Source organism: Nicotiana tomentosiformis, chromosome 6 (assembly GCF_000390325.3).
Source record: "Nicotiana tomentosiformis chromosome 6, ASM39032v3, whole genome shotgun sequence".
Classification (NCBI taxonomy): Eukaryota; Viridiplantae; Streptophyta; class Magnoliopsida; order Solanales; family Solanaceae; genus Nicotiana; species Nicotiana tomentosiformis.
In genome coordinates this window covers 10,449,545-10,470,203 of record NC_090817.1, presented here as the reverse complement: position 1 = coordinate 10,470,203, position 20,659 = coordinate 10,449,545, and the positions used below count along the sequence as shown (strand labels likewise).

Below are 20,659 nucleotides of genomic sequence, written 5' to 3'. Positions count from 1 at the left end.
CCCATCTATAAGTCGGGGTCGAATCCCACATGGAACTATGAGGCGTTCTAGTTTACTCAATCACTAAATAATTTAAATTGAGCAAAAAAAGACAAATATACTTGGGTTTTGTGGATATTAACTAATGAATTAGATTCAAGTAACTAACAACAAACTAAACTAGAAGTCGAGAATAACTTAAGAAATTTGCAGATAATAAAAAGGCCTAAGGTAGAGAATTCCCCAATTGTCGGGCTAGCTCTGAGTGAAATCTTGAATCTTTGTTTGACATTATTCTATCAACCTTGGACCTAAAGTCATTCGCTAGAGTTTCCCAACTACTAAGGACATCATTCTTGACTATTTTTTTCAAAATAATCAAGATAATAAACTCGTTCAATTCTAGGTCAATGTCGAATCATGATGTCCCCATAATGATTCTAAATCGGGTTAAGTAATTCCTTAACTTAATCCGAAGTGATGTTGTTTGACTGACCCAACCTTGTCAATCTTCACGAGAATACTAAGAAATAGGGCTTAAACAATTGCGAGCTCAAACAATTGAATTCGTTAAAATCACAGCCAAACAAATAGAATAAGTATCAACGATTCAGGAATCTTTACTCAAAACCACCCAACAACGGGTTCAACAATAACCTAGATAGGGAATTTAGCTACTCATGTTTATACTAAAATATATAATGACTATTATCAAAACAATATCCATAACAAACGAAAATAAAAAAAAAAGTTGAGAGAAACTCTTCAAATCTTCGATCAGGATGGTTTTTGGACTCTTCCAAGCCCTTCCTTGAAGTAATGTTCTCTTCTTTCCAGTTCGTGATTATGGCTGGGCAGCCAAAAAGATATTTTTATATAGTGTAAAATTTGCTCCAAAGACCAAAATATCCTTATAATATTTGCCCAAAAATCCTGCTCGCATGCTAGGCTAGCTCCGCGCGCGCACCGTGTGCTTTGCATATGACCTTGTCCAGATGAGCGCACACCGAGCGCACATTAGAGGGAAAATACGATATTTTTGCACTTTGTCTTTTTCTTCAATTTGAGCAGATTTTCGTCCCAAAACTTCAAAAATTCCTTCAATTTTTCTTTCGACTCCCTATCAAAGAGCATCAATTAGGCATATTTTTGGTGAGTTTTAACCACTCAACTATTCAAGAACAATTGAGAATAAGGTTAAACTACTATTAAAATATAGAGAATTATGCCAAATATCACTACCCTACACTTAGGCTTTTGCTCGTCCTCGAGCAAAGAAGAGAAATGGTTCAATCTTAACACATAAGCAGTCAAAACCAGTTCAAAACTTCTCAACAAGCAAATTCTGCTGAGATCAACCATGAAATTCAGAGACCTTTTCTTTTACTCATACTCACACTTCGAAAATCGAAACTTCATGACCATACAAATTTCATTGTATCTTACAAGCAAAGAAGTGCCCAAAACTCACACATCATGTAGTTAATCACATAACAATGGGGCAATTAACAGTCAACAACTCTCACACTCAACAATGAATTTCACATGCACTTGAAACAGTACCATAAGCTTGCCCATTTTGTCGCTATCCACTAATATAGGCAACTCAAGTAAAGATCAAGTAGGACTTTTCTATGGTTGGGATGTAGGCTAAGGGACAGGTAGGATAATATGGACAACAGTGACTCAACTTCTTATGGCACTACCATCATATGATAATTAAATGTAAGTCCTTTCATTCTTTTTTTTGTTTTGTTTTTTTGAATAACATTCTCCCTTTCTAAATTACACACCAAAGTCAAGAATTTCCCAACATCACCATGTATTGTCAAGCCATTGGTCATATTATGTGATAATCCAAAATGTCATCTTTAAATTTAATAAGTAATTTATATTCTAAGACCTCGAAAAGCACCATTTATTATTCCTCGACTTGTGTGCGCAGTCCGTAAAAATTTTCGGAAAGTTTTCATGTCAAAAATGGATTAAATGTGAAATAGAGCTTTAAAACTCAACTGAGTTGACTTTGGTCAATATTTTTAGCAACGGACCCGGATCAGTATTTTGACAGTTTCAGTAGCTCCGTATCGTGATTTGAGACTTGGGCGTATGCCCGAAATGTAATTTGGATGTACCTAGCTCAAGTTATGACTATTTAACAGAACTAGCAATTTAAAGGCTAAAGATTCCAAGTTTGACCACGGGGTTGACTTTTTGATATCGGACCCGGAATCCGATTCTGGAAATTTGAACAGCTCTGTTATGTCATTTATGACTTGTGTGCCAAATTTGAAGTCATTCCGGATACATTTAATATGTTTTGGCGCGAGATTTGCAAATTGAAAAGTTTAAAACTCAAAGTTTGAATCGGGGTGTGAATTATAATTTCAGCATTGTTGATGTGATACGAGACCCCGAGTAAGTCCGTATTATGTTAAGGAACTTGTTGGGATATTTGGATAAGGTCCTGAGGGGCTCGGGTAAGTTTCGGACGAAATTCGGATTGTTTAGAGCATGTTGAAAGCAGCAGGTTCTTGGCAGAACCTGGCGTAATCGCACTTGCGCAATGGTGATTGCAGGTGCGCAACCGCATCTGCGAGAAGCTGGTCGCTTTTGCGACCTGGGTTACTGGCCAGTTGCGTCGCTTCTGCGAAGAAATGGGGCGCAAATGCATGACCACTTCTGCTTAGGTTGAAGCGCTTCTGCGGAAAGACCGCTTATGCGGTCATTTGGTCGCTTCTGCGACGTCGCAGGTGCGATAGAAATGTCCGCAGATGTGGAACCTCGCCTGGCAGCCTCACTTCACAAATGCGAGATTTTTCTAGCAAATGTGTGACCACATGTGCGAAAATATAGCCCGCAGATGCGAAAAAGTTGGGCAGAATACATAAAATCGGGTTTTAGCCATTTTTACTCATTTTTGAGTTTCAAGTCTCGGATTTGGGCGATTTCAAGGGGGATTTTTATGACTTTGAATTGGGCAAGTATTCTTTAACCAAAGGTGATTATATTTCACAAATCCATGTCTATATTCATTATTTATTTCGGATTTAGATGGAAGAAATCAGATTTTTATAAAATCTTTCAAAAACAAAAAAATTTAAATTTGAAGGTTCATTTGATATCGAAATTGGGCAATTTTTGTATGGTTGAACTCGTATCGGAACGGGTGTTCAGATTTCACGAGTTTTTCTTGGATTTGAGACGTAGGTCCCACTGTCAATATTTAAATAAATTTTGGATTTTTATCCGAAAAATTAGTAAATTCATATGGAATTAATTCCTATGATTAGTATTGAATTTATCGAATTATTTGTGAATAGATTTGAAGCTTTCGGAGACAAATTTAAAAGGAAAAGTTGTGGTTGATTGGAATTTACAAAGCGAGATAAGTCTCGTGGTTAACCTTGACTTGAGGTAATAGAACCTTTAAATTATTTATTATGTGAATTGCATGTGAACGATGTATAGGCGAAGTGACGAGTGTCTATACGTCGTCAAATTAATTGTTTGCCTGCTTACTTGAAAATTCATAAATTATTTTAAAGCATGAATTAATTGTTATAATAATTATTTCTCTCCTTAAATATTAATTCTTGAATTCCTGCATTAATTGTTACATGCTATTTGAATTATGTGCCTTAATTGCTATTTGACATTTAACATATTAAATATTAAACTGTATATTTTTTCTCTGATTTTCATAATAATTTGCTATTTTCCTTTGTTTGTTTCATAATTAAATCATAATTATTGTATGATTGTTATCTTATATTTTATATTAATTGTTGCATTTATTGGGGAAATATCTTCTATAAGGATTGGTAAATGAATATGTTGGAGAAGCGGGTTGCACGCCGCAACAGAATTGATTATAATGAATATATTGGAGGATCGGGTTGCACGCCGCAACAGACTTATTAAAAGTCCATATTGGAGGATCGGGTTGCACGCCGCCACAAACTTATTAAAAGTCCATATTGGAGGATCGGGTTGCACGCCGCAACAGACTTATTTAAAAGTCGACATACATATATATATTGGGGGATCGGGTTGCACGCCGCAACAGACTTGATTAAAATAAATATATTGGAGGAGTGGGTTGCACGCCGCAACAGAATTGAATGTGAATATATTGTGAGAGCGGGTTGCACGCTGCAACAGAATTGAATGTGAATATATTGTGAGAGCGGGTTGCACACTGCAACAGAATTGATGGAAATGACAATTGGTTATGACTGCTGAGTTGGCTTCAATTATTATAAATGAATTACCTGATTTATTTCTATTATTGTTGTTGTTACTAATACTGCGTACAGGTAATGTAAGTGAACCGCCTTAGCCTCGTCACTACTTCGTCGAGGTTAGGCTCAACACTTACCAACACATGGGGTCAGTTGTATTGATACTACACTCTGAACTTCTTGTGCAGATTTTGGAGTTGGTCCCAGCGGCGTACCATAGACTTGCTCGGATTTCAGCTACCAGAGGAGACTTGAGGTATAACTGCATGGCGTCCGCAGTTTTGAAGTCCCCGTCTATTTTATTTTAGCTGTGTGTTTATTTTTAGACAGTTTTATTTTATTTCAGACCTTTATTTGTATTATTCTAGAAGCTCGTGCACTTGTGACACCAAATTCTGAGATGGTATTTAGACACCGTTGTTTTTATGGATTATTCACTATATTTCAAACTTTGCTTCCGTATTTATTTCTTTGATTATTAATAATTTAAAAATTACTTAAAAATAGTTAATATTATTCTAACATTGGCTTGCCTAACAAGTGAAATATTAGGCACCATCACGGTCCGAAGGTGGAAATTTCGGATCGTGACATATTAGTCCAAACATAACCATCTTTATATGGTAACTTCAACACTAACAATGCCTCCTTGATGCCCCCCCCCCCACCTTGCATACATATCTCTTATAGTTGTGCATATCTTCAGCAATTTGCTAGGCATGTTAATAAAATTCACACTTTAGTTACACATCAATAACACAAGATCTGTCATTAATATTGCTTATATTCTGCACTAAAAAACACAATTTACATCCCTTTTTTTTTGTTTCTCACATTGCTTCCTTCACGCACTAAGTACTTTCACAATGTTCAAGTGATGTGTGTCATTAGAAAATAGAGTAAGAATTTGTGCAATTAACTTCACAGGCTAAGGGGCATCATTAAGTTATCAAGAAAAAAAAAGGTGAACATGTCATTAGGCATAAAGGGGTAATATAGGGATAATGTATAGCTGTGGGCAGGTCAATTTAGGCTCGTGTGGCTAGGCAAAGATCCTAATTTGAGAACATCCTAGGATTTAGCCTTAAACAACAAGCCGAGCAAGTTCTAGACTGCTATGTGAACATGGAAATGCTCAATTAGAACTCACCACTCTATGGACATGGAATTTAGAGTTCACTCAATTTCAACCCTCGTTATGCAAGCATGAGATGAAAAAGAAAATTCAAGCATACTTGGTGACTCTCAGAGAAGGCTGCATATCAAGGTTCCGAACTTACTTTAAAACAAAAAAAATACTTTTTTTATATTTTTTTTTCATAATCTAAAATCTTGGTTAAAAATAATAGCTCTTTGGGAAATAACCATGGCAAAGAAAACCCAAAAAGAATTAAAAAAAAAAGTATTCACAAGCAAGACTACTCCCACCCTACACTTATGATCGTGCATTGTCCCTAATGCACACAAATAAAATAAGTAGGGTGTAGAGGCACTTTCCTAAACTATCACATCAGGAGTGGCTCCATTCTCTAGACTTGAGCCGGTAGAATGTCGCCAAGAGAAGCAGTAGCAGCAAAAGTGGTGGCATTAGTCTCCCATTCGATCTCAAATCGAGAGATCGATGGCAGGCCAAACAAACAACGCTCATCCTCGTCCAAAGGTAGCTGTGTCATGATAACAGTAATATCAATATGGCGAGCAGCCATATCTCTCTCTGTCACCAACCATATACGAGTCAACATCCACCTCATGCGTGCTACTTGTTGCTCAGGTGTGAAAGCCTTCAACTTCTCTTCCTTATGGCTCTTTACAACAGTAATATCTACCTTCTTTAGAATAAAAAGCTCTGTTACATCACCAACCTCCTTCAAAATACGCAAACTCATCATATACTTGGTTAGTGTGCTTGCAAAGAACAACCGCAACTGATGGTTGTCTCTTGTTAGCTCCATCTCTCTATACATCAGGGCCCCAACATTTACATCCGTTTTGGTCATCAATGCATATGTTGCAATAAAAATACAAAATTTAATATAAGAAAATACTTTCCAGAAAAAACAAAAAAAATATTTTTCTGGCTACGACCCTATCTTTCGTAGCATGCATTCCCATCCGTGTTGCAACTGATTTGGTAAGCTACGTGTCCGATGCACGGAGAACTACCTTCGGTCCCCCAAAATTACTTACTCGTGTCAACCTTTCGGTCGTCCACCGACCTATAACGCTAGTCACTACTCCCACTAGGGCTAGGAAGTAAGCCCCACAACCCAAAGCGGCGAAGAACAAATAGAATTTAATGCATATGTTGCGATAACTCTTTCAAACATAACATGAGTGTTGCCTTCGCAAGGAATGAGCCTATGGCACACAAAGGAGAGATATGCCCGAGCTTTTCTTGTTCACGATTTATAAACTAGAAGATTATAGGCATTACACTTGCTCTTTATCCACTATGTGTTCAGATTGTCATCACAAAGCACATTTTGGATAACAGCATAATCACCTGCAATTGTCAAATCCTCCAGTGGTGTAATATATGTTTGCTCCAATTTCGGATATCAATTCAAACCTTCAGAGTTGATATCAATCTAGCACCACGAACCATCACTATGTCGCCCTCCGTGAATTTTCAATTCGCATATAGTTCGCGAACTAAGGTCAAATTTGTCTTGACCATACTTTGAAGCAGAACATCTCAGCCCCTTCTTTTTAGCTCCATCAATAATTTAGGGTATTTTTTGTCACAAGCATTTTTGTCAATGGGATGTTCAGGGAAGTGTTTCTTTGTCCGCAGTGACTCGTAAAATTCCTTGGCTCTTTCAACAAACATTTGTTTTGACGACTTTGGTCGTTTGGTGACAGGTTGCTCTACTTCAGCTTCTTGTTGTAGAGTTAATTTTTGCTTGGCTTTTTCCACTCGACTTTTCTTTGTGTGTTAGATGAGTGATTGTGAGCTACAATCTCATGTTTTAGTCGATTATTATATTCTAATTTACTGCACTTTATTTGAGTTTGAGCTTTAATCGCTAGTGTTTTGTACTAATTATGTCTTTTATGCCTTGTATGAGTGATTCCGAGCTATGTAGATGTTATGAAGTAAATTCAAGTAATTTTGAGTTTTAAAGTCTGAGTAAAAGTCCAAGGAATTAAGCCGGGATCGTGTTCGGGGATCAAAGGATGATAATTAAAAATGAACGAAGAATCGAGAAGGCATATTGCGCAGTATCTAGTAAAATGCACATAGCGTTTTCGCTCGAAATTTTTTTTGGGCTTCACAATATATTGTTAGAAAGCTAATTAAAATGGCTATAACTTTAATGTTTTATGGGATTTCAAATTACCAACATAACAGGGTGAAAAGTGCGCGGCAAGAGCGCGGCCGCGCACTAACCGCGCATATGGGGCAGAACCGTGTGAAAAGTGTGCCACTCCGGAAAAGTGTCCTTATTCGCGTAGGAGAAGGCGTATTCGTTTGGTCCCTACCCTACTTTGTATATATTTTGAGGACTTTTGACATAATTTAGACCTAAGAAAGCTAAGAAGAAGAGAGAGAAGTAAGAGCACAAGGATTTCACCATTCATCCTTACTCAACACAAGGGTTTAGATGTTTTATGTTTTCCTTTGACTTAAACTTAATTATGATGAATTTCTCCTATCCATGAAGTAATTCTTCCTTAGGAATTGATGGATTTGGTGTTTTGAGAATTGTTTGTAGATATTAACTCTAGTTTTATATATTGAATCGTTTTGGGTGTTTTTATTGTTGCATATATATTCACTTGTTTATGTAATCGAAAGAGGCATAATTTGTAATTTTCTGCATTATCTTATTGGTTGAATTTATTGATTCTTGTTAGTAATCGAAATAAGCTAGTTGAATTAATGTTTAGACCTAGTTAGGAGGATAATCGAAAGAGGTTATCCTAAGGATTAATCCACTACGAATTCTTGCATATATTTACCAAGTTTAACTTAGTTCATATCGTAAGGTTGAGACTTAATCGAGAGAGTAGTTTCTACTGAATGTTTGAACATAATAGAGTGAATTTGAGAGACTGACTTGAACCATAGAAGTGAAGTAACTAGAGTTAATTCCCAAACAAGTATCTTACACCTGTCCAATCAACCCCTCTTTTCTCCCTTTGATATCTTCTTGCTTATTCTTGTTGCGATTGTCATTAGCCAATAGTTTAGACTTTTAGTAAATTTTAGTTTTAAATCATACAATTCTAAATTGTTGGTTATCTTGGATAGAAATTAAAACTAGAAGCTATGAAAACACGGTTTAAATCCAATCCCCGTGGATACGATATTTTCTATATTATATTCGACTAGCGAGCATAATTTTGTGTTGTGTTTTTAGCTCTTCAAATTTTAGCGTTGTTGCCGGGGATTGACAATCAATGATGTTTGAAATAGTTTTTTGTGCCAATTCAGGAATTAGGTTTTAGTTTTTTTTCTTTTTCTTTTTCCTTTTCTATTTATTTTCTTTATTAGTTAACTTCTTTTCAAGATTTATTTTGTAGTTCCTAACAAGTTGAAGAAGATATTGTAGATATTGAACTCTAAATGCTGTGAAGATGGAGTACAACTAGCCTAAGAAAATAGTTAAAGAGTTAGTAGTTGAATATTATCAGCAGTCTGCTATGTGTTTTAAATGCGGTGGAAATCATCTATGGGTCGACTGTCAAGCAGATATGTATTCTTCCTATTTTTAGTATTTTGAACAGTCTCACTCTGTTTCTAGTCCGTGCAGGTATGAGGATTCATATGGGCACAATCTTGACTCTGGTTGGGATAAATACCCTTATTATAACTTGAATGGAAGTGAAGTGAGACAACCACTTCAAGGGGAGAATGATAGTTTTGAAGAGCTTGTGTATAATTTCATAAATAAGCTGGTAGAGATATTTACACAAGTAACAACCTAACAACGCAAATGAGTCAAATAATAAGTACATTTTGAGAAAGCTCATTGTGTTGTAATGAGGAATATATGGAGGAGATTCCTTGAGAAAATGAGCCTACTCAAAAGGATGAGCATCTATAGAGGGAGATTTTCACGGTACAAGAAGACTTTGATTCAACTGAGATGATCGAGAATAAGGTTGTGGTTGAGTGTGAAGCAGCGGAAGAAGAGTTCAAACCTCCATCCACCTTTCTACATCTGCAACCTTTAATAGAAGAGAATGAGAAATGAATGATCTTGGACATACCAGAGGAATATTCATTTGACCTTTCTTCTTTGTTTTCTTATTCTAACCTTGATCGTGTGGATTTTATTTTTGGGGATTTACAAGAATATGTATGGATTGATCCTGTGAAAGAATGCAAAAATAAGTTAAGGATCATCATGAACGAGCAATTCACCGCTCAAGATGAGGACAAGAAAGAAAGAAAAGAGCGGGTCTTGCAGGTATCCTTAGAAGAATTGGGCTTATTGAGCTCCATAAAGAATCCCAAGGAGCGAAAATGAGGAAAGAATTCAGAATTAGGGGTGGAGTTCATAAGTTCTCGGAAAAGAAGAAAATCCAAGGAAGTTTTCTTTACCTTATGCTTTTTAATTGTATGTCATGGGGACACGCCACAACTTAAAGTGTGGGGTGGGGGATATATTTGTATGTATATTAATTTAGTTTTTTTTGGTTAGTTGTAGTAGTTTGATAGAAAAATATTGAAAATCCATAAAAAATTTAAATTTTTTTTCTTTTCCCGACGATGGATATCATCCAACGGGTTTTCTGAGGGAATTAAGTCAAAGAAAAAAAAAGATTTTCTTTTGTAGGTAGTGTATCAATTTCCCCTTGTTTTTTCTTTGTGTCGCGGTTCATTTTCAAGGGTTTTGTTTGAGCCGGGTGTAGTTAGATTTTTGTTTTTAGAAGTAGGAAAACCTTGTGCTATGATTTTAAATGGAAGCAATATCTCTTGACTTGATCATGCCTTGAGAATAGTGAGTGCTTTGGTTGTGACGCTTAGGCTCAGTTTCTAACTCTTGTATGAGTGCCTTAAATTGTATGATCTTAACTTTGCTTAACTGCTTTGACTAGGGTGTCTTGATGATCCTATCTTGAGTGAGTTATGTGCCATGCGTGTGTGAAGTTTTGTGTTATTATGTGCATTGTATTTGATATCTAGAACTTGTCCCGTGTGTTTGCGAAGCGAAATAGTAGTTTTATTCAGTCTTGAAAGTGATATAGGCATTTCTTTGTTGAGCCAGATATATGTGTTTACCCACCAAATTATTATGTAATCGTAGTTAACCCCATTGAGCCTGTAATCCTATTTATTTGGCAACCACATTACAAGCCTTACACAATTATTTGAATTGATCATCTATTTGAACCAATTATCTCTCGTGAGCACTTGAAATTATTATGAACTTTGTAAAAGTTAAAGTGTGGGGGTGGTTGGTTTGGATTTTGAGTGGAACTATTGAAATAAGGAGAAAGGAGCAATGAATTGAAAAAAATAAGAGCCATTTGAATTGAACAAGAAAAGGAAAAAAAATAGTTGTATTGTTGTCAACGAGATTCATTGATAAGTGGTAAATCTTGATACAATTGTGCTTAAATAATTTTGGGAGTTAATGCATGTTGATGTCAAGGTGGAGTATGGTTTGACATAAGTATGGGGTTTGAACAATGAAATGTATGTATTAAAGTGCTTAGGGAGGTGTAGTCACTCTTATATCTAAATGTATCCTACACGTCCCGCAGCCTACATTACAACCAGTTAAAGTCCTATATGATTCTTGACTGAATGAATTCGATTAGTTGAGGAGTACACTACGGGCAAGCCTATGGTTCATCTTTTGTGGCACATGAATGTTGTTTCTGAGAGTGAGTGAATTCTTTCTATCTTGAGTTCTTGATTGTTCTTAATTTTTATTGTGTGTGGAACTACTCTCTATTGTTGTGTGAGGGCACATGATTCATGAAGGAAAGGTAATATCATTGACCTCTATGTTAGAGTAAGCGAGTGAGTTGTGAATAATGTGTGGTACTTGTGAGTCAAATCTTGAGGTGAAGATGTTACACTATTGTGCTTAGTCTATTTTAAATATTCTTGGTGTGATGAGTTAGCAGAGTTGCTTAGTAAGGTTGTGTCTATATAAAGTGTGGTTTGATTGCTCGAGGACGAGCAATGGTCTAAGTGTGGGGTGTTGATGGTAGGCTATAATCTCATATTTTAGTCGATTATTACATTCCAATTTACTGCACTTTAGTAGAGTTTGAGCTTTAATCGCTAGTGTTTTGTACTAATTGTGTATTTTATGCCTTGTAGGAGTGATTTCGAACTATGTAGATGTTATGAAATGAATTCAAGTGATTTAGAGCATTCAAGTATGAGTAAAAGCCCAAGGAATTAATCCGGTATCGTGTTCGGGGATCAACGGCTGATAGTTAAGAACGAACGAAGAATCGAGTAGGCATATTGTGCAGTGTCTAGTAAAATGCACATACCTTTTCGCTAGGAATTCCGTTCGGGATACACAATATATTGTTGGAAAGATAATTCAAATGACTACAACTGTCATGTTTTATGCTCGTTTAGATTCCCAACAGAACAGGGAGAAATGTGTGTGGAAAGTGCGCGGCTGCGCACCGACCGTGCATATGGGGCAGAATGGTGTGAAAAGTGCACGGCCAAGTGTGCGTCCGACTTCAAAAAAATATCATTTTTTGCGTAGGAGAAGGTGTATTTATTTGGGCCCGACCTTGCTTGTATATATATACATAGAAAAACGGTATTTTGAGGACTTTTAACATAATTTAGACCTAAGGAAGCTAAGAAGAAGAGGGAGAAGCAAGAGCACAAGGATTTCACCATTCATTCTCACTCAAGACAAAGGTTTGTATGTTTTATATTTTTCTTTGACTTAAACTCAATTGTGATGAATTTCTCCATATCCATGGAGTAATTCTTCCTTAGGGATTGATGGATTTGGTGATTTGAGAATTGTTTGTGGATATTAACTCTAGTTTTATGTATTGAATCGTTTTGGGTATTTTTATTGTTGCATATATATTCACTTGTTTATGTAATCGAAAAAGACATAATTTGTGATGTTCTGCATTATCTTATTGGTTGAATTCATTAATTCTTGTTAGTAATCGAAAGAGGCTAGTTGAATTAATGTTTAGACCTAGTTAGGAGGATAATCGAAAGAGGTTCTCTTAAGGATTAATCCACTACGAATTCTTGCATATATTCACCAAGCTTAACTTAGTTCATATCGTGCAGTTGAGACTTAATTGATAGAGTAGTTACTACTGAATGTTTGAACATAATAGAGTGAATTCAAGAGACTCACTTGAACCATAGAAGTGAAGTAACTAGAGTTAATTCCCAAACAAGTATCTTACACCTATCCAATCAACCCCTATTTTTTCCCTTTAATATCTTCTTGCTTACTCTTATTGCGATTGTCATTAGCCAATATTTAGACTTTTAGTAAATTTTAGTTTTAAATCACATAACTCTAAATTGTTGTTCATCTTGGATAGCAATTAAAACTAGAAGCTACGAAAACACTGTTTAAATCCAATCCCTGTGGATACGATATTTTCTATATTATATTCGACTAGCGAGCATAACTTTGTGTTGTGTTTTTAGCTCGTCAAATTTTAGTGTCGTTGCCGGGGATTGGCAATTAATGATGTTTGAAATAGTTTTTTTGTGCTAATTCAGGAATTAGGTTTTAGTTTTTTTCTTTTTCTTTTTCTTTTTCCTTTTCTATTTTATTTTCTTTATTAGTTAACTTCTTTTCAAGATTTGTTTTGTAGTTCCTAATAAGTTGGAGAAGATACTGTAGATATTGAACTCTAAATGTTGTGAAGATGGAGTACCACCAGCCTAAGAATATGGTTGAAGAGTTAGCAACTGGATATTATCAGCAGTCTGCTATGTATTTTGTTGTGATTGTCATTAGCCAATAGTTTAGACTTTTAATAAATTTTAATTTTAAATCACACAACTCTAAATTGTTGATCATCTTGGATAGTAATTAAAACTATAAGCTACGAAAATACTGTTTAAATCCAATCCATGTGGATACGATATTTTTTATACTATATTCGACTAGCGAGCATAATTTTGTGTTGTGTTTTTAGCTCGTCAATGAGTGAGTCATAGCAATTTCCTGCAAAAAGAACGATAATAAGTATGTACTCTGATGGTACAAGGCAGACCAATCATCCGGTGAACAACAATGTTGGATTGCATGTCTAATTTTTCAGTAATTAGAGCCATGAAGTTATATGTAACAATTTAGCCATTATCAACCAATTTAACAGAGTGCCAAGAATAGAGATTTAGGGTACTCATACTTCCCCCTCCAACTATATTGGTGCAACATACTTTTTTTAAGGGCAAACAGTAAGGTAGCTTGCAATATCATCGCACATTGGCAGATTTAGGCTGCCCGTGAACATAGTGACTTTACTCTGGTGCTACGGTTCCACAAACACAAACAAAAAGGATGCTAACTCAAGCTATGCATACTAAAAAGATTGAGTACAAGGGTTACCCCACACTTAGAATTCAGAGCATATTGCAAGTCAACATTTAACACCACTGCAACTTACTGTATCCACACAAGCGCGCAACTAGCACACAAGGCGTCCATGCACTCTATTTTCAAGTACCAAAAAAGAGCATAACCTTCAACACAATAGACATAGGCTCGTTTTCAAGTACCACATATGATATATGAGAGTATGGCCTAGGGCCTCCAGTTGTACAAGCGACAAACATGTGATACTACAATATAGCTCTTGCCAGATGATCACTACACCTAGAACGACATTCAAGGTCCAGTTCATAAGAAGAGGACGTGGTTACTCAAACTTCACCATTTAAACCAAATTATAATTGGGATAATTCAGCAAACACAATATGTGCACAATCGTTTAAACACATATTTTTCACAATACAAATAAAGGACTGCCCTACCACGAGTCTTTCAAGAAGCAAAATTGGCAAACCATACACCTTAGCACATAAACTCAACAATTCTTCCAAAAGTATTAATGAAATTCCAATTGTCCCCAAAAACTAAAGTAAAAATCTGCTCAACATAGAATCACAAGAGACATGGAATTTAGAGTGAGAATTTACAGTAGGGGAGTAGAGAATAGAGCAAAATAATAGGGCAACATCATACCTAAGTTCGAACCCTAGGTCGCCTAACTCTAATGGTCACGGCAGAAATACCATAGAAGAAACAAAATAAAATAAAGAGAGAAGAGAAGCAAAAGAAGAAAGAAATAACAGAGAGAGAGAGAAGGAGAGACAGAAGGATGATACATGTTCACCGACGGAGGGATATGGTGGGTGAAGATGAGACGTGAAGGGGTGTATGGGAAAGGTTGCAGGTGATCAGAGGGAGAGAACGTGGGCGGAGATGAGGCGTGAAGGGGGTGTGGGTAAGGTTGCAGGTGATCGGAGAGAGAGTGTGTGATTGTTTTTTGAATTAGAGTTAAATATTAGAGAGGGGCTGAGATTAAAAAGTCAAAAAAAACTGAACTTACCTAATTAATTCTAAATACCGATGAGCGCACAACAATGCACAAATGCGCTGATTTTTGCACTTTTTAAGAGGACAATTGAGCGCGTGGTGACCCTGCGTCGCACAACACAATATTCTCAAAACTTTAAAAACCTCACATTGAGCATGCATTACAGCGAAAATGCACGGTTTTTTAACCATTTGACCCAAGAATCAATTACTCCACACCTTGCGCCGCGAGGTCAACGTGCGCTCTTACTCCGCTATTCCTGCAACTTTCGCTACTAATATTACAAAGCATAAAAATTAGTACTTACCTTTTTTTTTACATATATATCTAATTCCTATAAGCTAAAACTAAAACTATGATTCCTAATTTTATTTTTTTAAATATTGAATACTTAAGCAAAATTAACAATTATGAGGAAGGTTAGAAACTTGAGTTGTCTCCCAAGAAACGCCTTATTTAACATCGTGGTATGAGTTAATGGCTCAGATCAAGGATCTTTTAACTCTATCACAGACACTAGTCTATGTCCCTCAACCAATCCATGGTAATGCTTCAAACGCAGACCATTTACTTGAAATTTCCTACTACCATCCTCGTCCTCAACTTCAACTGATCCAAATGGAAATACCTCAACCACTCTGAAGGGCCTGACCATTTCGTTTTCAACTTCCTGGGAAAGAGTTTGATCCTTGAATTATATAATAATACTTGATCGCCGACTTTAAATTCTCTATTAAAGATGTGCTTGTCATGATCTTATTTCATCCGCACTTAATATAACTTTAAACTCTCATAAGCTTGTAGGCGGAACTTATCTAACTTATTTAACTCGGTTAGTCTTTGTGCTCCAGCAGCCTCCAAATCCAAGTTCAAACACTTCAACCCCCATAGAGCCTTATTCTCAAGCTCTACATGTAGATGAAACGACTTTCCAAATACAAGCTTATATAGTGACATCCAAGAGGAGTTTTAAATGCAGTGCGATATGCCCATAACGCTTCATCTAATTTATTTGCTTAATCAGTCCGAGTGCCATTAACTGTCTCTGTGAGGATGTTCTTAATTTCTCTATTTTTCGCCTCTACTTGACAACTCGTTTGTGGATGATAAGGTGTTGCAATCTTATGGCGAACGCCATATTTTTCCAAAAGCTTGTCAAAAGCTCAGTTGCAAAAATGAGCGCATGCATCACTAATTATTGCCCTTGGAGTACCAAATTTGGTGAAAATATTTCTTTTTAGGAACTTGATCACTCCCTTGGCATCATTTGTTGGCATTGCCACTGCCTCGACCCACTCTGACACGTAGTCAACTGCAACTAAGATGTATTTATTATTGAATGAGCTGACGTATGGTCCCATGAAGTCGATACCCCATACATCGAATACCTCAACCTACAGATTTGGTCGCATAGGCATCTCATGTCTTTGGGAAATATTACCTATGCGCTGGCACTCGTCACTCTTTTTTACCTAGTTGTGTGCATCTTTGAAGATTATTGGCCAATAGAAACCTGACTCAAGAACTTTTGTTGTTATTCCGATTACTCCGAAGTGTCCTCCATATGGAGAAGCATGGCAAGCCTGCAAAATAGATTTTATTTCTTTCTCGGGAAAACATATCCAAATCATATTGTCAATACAAATACGAAATAGGTACGGTTCATTCCAAAAGTATGAATTGTAGTCATAAAATAACATTTTCTTTTGATCAGGAGAAAAATCAGAAGGTACCATACCGATTGCTAGATAGTTTGTTATGTCTGCATACCATGGAACCATGTCAAGTGAAGCGGTCAATAACTGCTCATATGGAAATTTTTCTTGAATCTCCTCTATTTCCACTGCATTCTCAGCTGTTTCTAGCTGGGAAAGGTGATCTGCCACTTGGTTTTTAGTCCATTTTCTGACTCAAATCTCTAAATCAAACTCTTGCGGGAGTAACACCCTACGAAACAACCATGGCTTGGATTTCGTCTTAGATATCAATTACCTGAGAGTTGCATGGTCAATATAAACGATTACCTTTTAGCCTATCAAGCACGCTCTAAACTTATCAAATGCATACACCACTGCCAACATCTCGTTATCTGTTGTGTTGTAGTTAAGTTGTGCCCCACTCAACATTTTGCTTATATAATAGATAGGATGCATGATCTTGTCCTTCCGTTTTCCCAGAACAGCTCCTATAGTATAATCGCTTGCATCACATATAAGCTCGAATTATTGCTCCCAGTTAGGTGCAACAATGATTGGCGCAGTTACTAACCTCTTCTTCAATTCTTCAAATGCTAGCGTACAATTATTAAAAACACAAAAGGGTGATTTGTTTCAAGCAATTTACACAATGGATTAGTAATTTTAGAGAAATCTTTGATAAACCGTCTATAGAAGCCGGCATGACCGAGAAAATTTCGTATTGCTTTAACAGAAGTGGGTGGTGGCAACTCCTATATTACATCGACCTTGGCACAGTCGAACTCTTTGCCTTTGCTGGAAACTCGGTGCCCTAAGACTATGCCTTCATGTACCATGAAATGGTATTATTCCTAGTTTAATACTAAATTCGTTTATGTACACCTTTTCAAGACCCTTTTCAAATTTCTCAAGAAATCTTCAAAAGATTTCCCCACTACCGAAAAATCATCCATGAATATTTCCATCGTGTACTCCACCATATCCGTGAAAATGTCCATCATATACCTCTGAAATATGGCCGGTGCATTGTACACTCCAAATGACATCCTGCGAAATGCATAAGTACCATAAGGACAAGTAAATGTGGTCATTTTTCTGTCCTCGGGGGCAATGTGAATCTGGTTATACCCTAAATAACCATCCAATAAAGAAAAGTACTCTCTCCCAGCCAGTCTGTCCAACATCAAATCGATAAATTGAGGTGGGAAATGGTCTTTTCTGGTGGCATTGTTAAATTTACTGTAATCCATACAGATGCGCCATCAAGTAACAATCCTGGTAGGGATCAACTCATTATTTTTATTATTTATCACACACATCTCTCCTTTCTGGGGGACACATTAAATGGGGTTCACCCATGTGCTATTAGAAATAGGGAAAATGATGCCCACATCTAACCACTTTATAACTTCCTTTTTCACCAAATTCTTCATGTTCGGGTTTAGCCTTCTTTGATGTTCTATGGAAGGTTTGTGTCCCTCTTCCAATAGAATCTTATGTATACATAAAGCAGGGCTAATACCCATGACGTCCGATTGTCCAACCTATGGTAGTCTTATATATATTCTTGCAATGCTTGTATAAGCAGCTCTACCTACACATCTCGCAACCCTGATGAGATAATAATAGTTAAAGTATAGTTAAGCCCCAAGAATGCATACGTGAGGTGACTTGGTAATGGCTTCAATTCTAACTAAGGTAGTTCCTCAATTGATGGCTTGGCAGGTGGTGTCTTTCTCTCATATGAATTTAGTGGTTCAAACCTTGGCTCTCTTTGCTAATATCCTTGGTCTTCAAGAGCCAAGACCCACTCTGCTAAATCTTTACCATTCAATTTATCCAGATTCAGTAAACAGGTTTCGAAGGGATGTGCAGGATGAACAATTTCCTCCTCTTCTTGGACTATCACATTCACCACTTGCAAAATTGAACATTCTCCAATGTCACTTGGTCCTTTCATTGATTTTTGTACATGGAAAACAACTTCTTCATCGTTCAAATGCATCTTCAATTCCCCTACTTCACATTCAACAAGCGCTCTTCCCGTAAATAAGAAGGGTCGTCCCAATATGAGTAGGACGTCAATGTCTACTTTGCAATCTAAGATAACAAAATCTGTAGGAAAATGAACTTGTCAAATTGTACTAACACATCATCGGCAATACCTTGTGGGCGTGCTAGGGTACGATCAGCAAGCTGCAGTCGCATAGCTATCAGCCTTAGCCTTTGTAGGCCAAGTTTTCTATAAATGGCTAGAGGCATCATATTGATGTTGGCTCCCACATCACATAATCCATTGACAAAATAATAATCCCCTATCGCGCACGGAATGGTGAAACTTCCAGGATCTTCTAATTTTTGAGCCATGGGCCTAGCAACTGCAACACTACATTCCACTAACAGCTTTACTGTAACTATGTCCTGAAAGTCAATCTTCTTTAACAAGAAGTCTTTCATCATTTTAGCATACATAGGCATATCTTTCAGTGCCTCCAGCAATGGAATATTTACACTCAACTGTTTTAGGATTTCAAAGAACTTCCTATACTGATCGTCCTTCTTTTGCCTTGTGAATCTTTGAGGGAATGGTGCATGGGCCTTTTTCTGTACAACTAGCCGTTCTGCTTCTTTTTCCCCTCCTTCGATCTCACTTTTTCCGGCACTACTGATAAGTAGGGATTTTGACCATTTATTTGCTCTATTTTACTTGCGTTTTAACTCAAAAATGCTAAAAGGTATTCCCAAAAATTAATAAAATATTCTTTTGTACAAGAACATTGAAAAATGAGCCAAAGAAGTCAAAACTAACTCATAAAAGAGTCAAAAATGGACAAGGACCAAAACAAGGCAAAAGCCCCACAATGCGGACTGCACAATAGTGTGTGCGGCCGTAAAACAAAGAAAGAGCCATGTCAGTTTTCCTACAGAGTATGCGGACCGCACAAATATGGTGCGGCTGCAGAAGAGGAGATTTAGAGAGCTAGTTTTGGGCAAGTTGAAGGAGTGCGAACCACACCATAATTGTGTGGCCCCAGAATGACAAGTGCGGCCGCACTCAATATTATGCGGCCCACAGAAGTCAAAGATCAGAGAGATGGGATTTCAAGTTCAAGAAGAAATGTGGACCGCACCATTTTTGTGCGGCCGCATAATCAAGAGCGAGACCGCACTCATTTTTACGCGGTCTGTTGAAGTCTCACACAATCAGAGCTTAAGATCAAAGAGTGAGGACCACACTATAATTGTGCGGCCGCAGAAGCAAGAGTGCGGCCGCACTCACAAATGTGCGGTCCGTAGTAGGTGAAGGAGCCACAATCCAGAATTGTGCGGCCGCAGAACTGGAACCTGCCAAGCCAAGTCTCATTATGCGGACCGCACATATAATTATGCGGCCGCACAACCTCTGCAGGGGCATTTTTGTCAGTTATTTTTAACTTAATATAGATAGAATATTTTATCATTTTTAGGGGAAGTTTTTTTGGGGGGAGAGCACCTAAGCCGTTTTCCTTTAATGTTTTGAGTAATATTGTACTAGATTAGCTTCTAAACATTAAATTTTCTTTCCCTAATCAATTATTATGCATTCTATCTTAATTTCTTCTTTTATTTCTTTATTTTTCATGAGTAGCTAAATTTATAGCTAGGGTTGTGGCCCAACCCTAGTGTGGGTACTTAATGGGTGTTTGATTTAGGACTTGTTTGTGATTGGGTTAGTGATATTTAGCCTAGTTCTTACTTGAATTCAAGAATTAATGGTTGCAAACATTGATTCATGCCTAATTGATTTAGTCTCTACTTGAGAAAAAAGAGACTAAGTCTAGGAAAACTTTTCTAACAAGAAATTGGGTGAACTCAAGAAATTGATAGCCCCAATTAAAGGGTTGAATCTAGAGATAGTAAGACCCGACTTGAGAAATTATCACTTGTTTTGTGCAATACCCATTTGGACCTGAAAAAATCAAATTGGGCAAACCCACTCAAACTATCGAGAGGTATAAAGTGGGTAATTGCATGTGATTGCTATATTACAACCCCGACCAATCAAGCTTGTCTTAGAGTTTTCAACCCATTAGGTAACCACCTAGGTAGAAATTATGACCCTAGATCTTTTATCATTTGAAAAACAACCAAAACCAAAAATATTATCTTCTAGTTTTATAATTGCAATCAATAGTTTAAAGTAGAAGTAGAAACAACAAATAAGAATGTGGAAGTGTA

The 20,659-nt window shown here is 36.8% G+C and overlaps 1 protein-coding gene across 1 annotated transcript; it reads right to left on the bottom strand.

Moving 5' to 3' along the window:
- Positions 1-18,218: 18,218 nt before the first annotated feature.
- On the bottom strand, positions 18,219-19,856 carry LOC104111923 (uncharacterized). The gene is made up of 3 exons (XM_009621747.2): positions 19,843-19,856; positions 18,607-19,106; positions 18,219-18,556 (listed from the first exon to the last, which is right to left on the bottom strand). Exons 1-3 carry the CDS (start codon positions 19,854-19,856, stop codon positions 18,219-18,221), a joined length of 852 nt encoding a protein of 283 aa, XP_009620042.2.
- Positions 19,857-20,659: the final 803 nt, after the last annotated feature.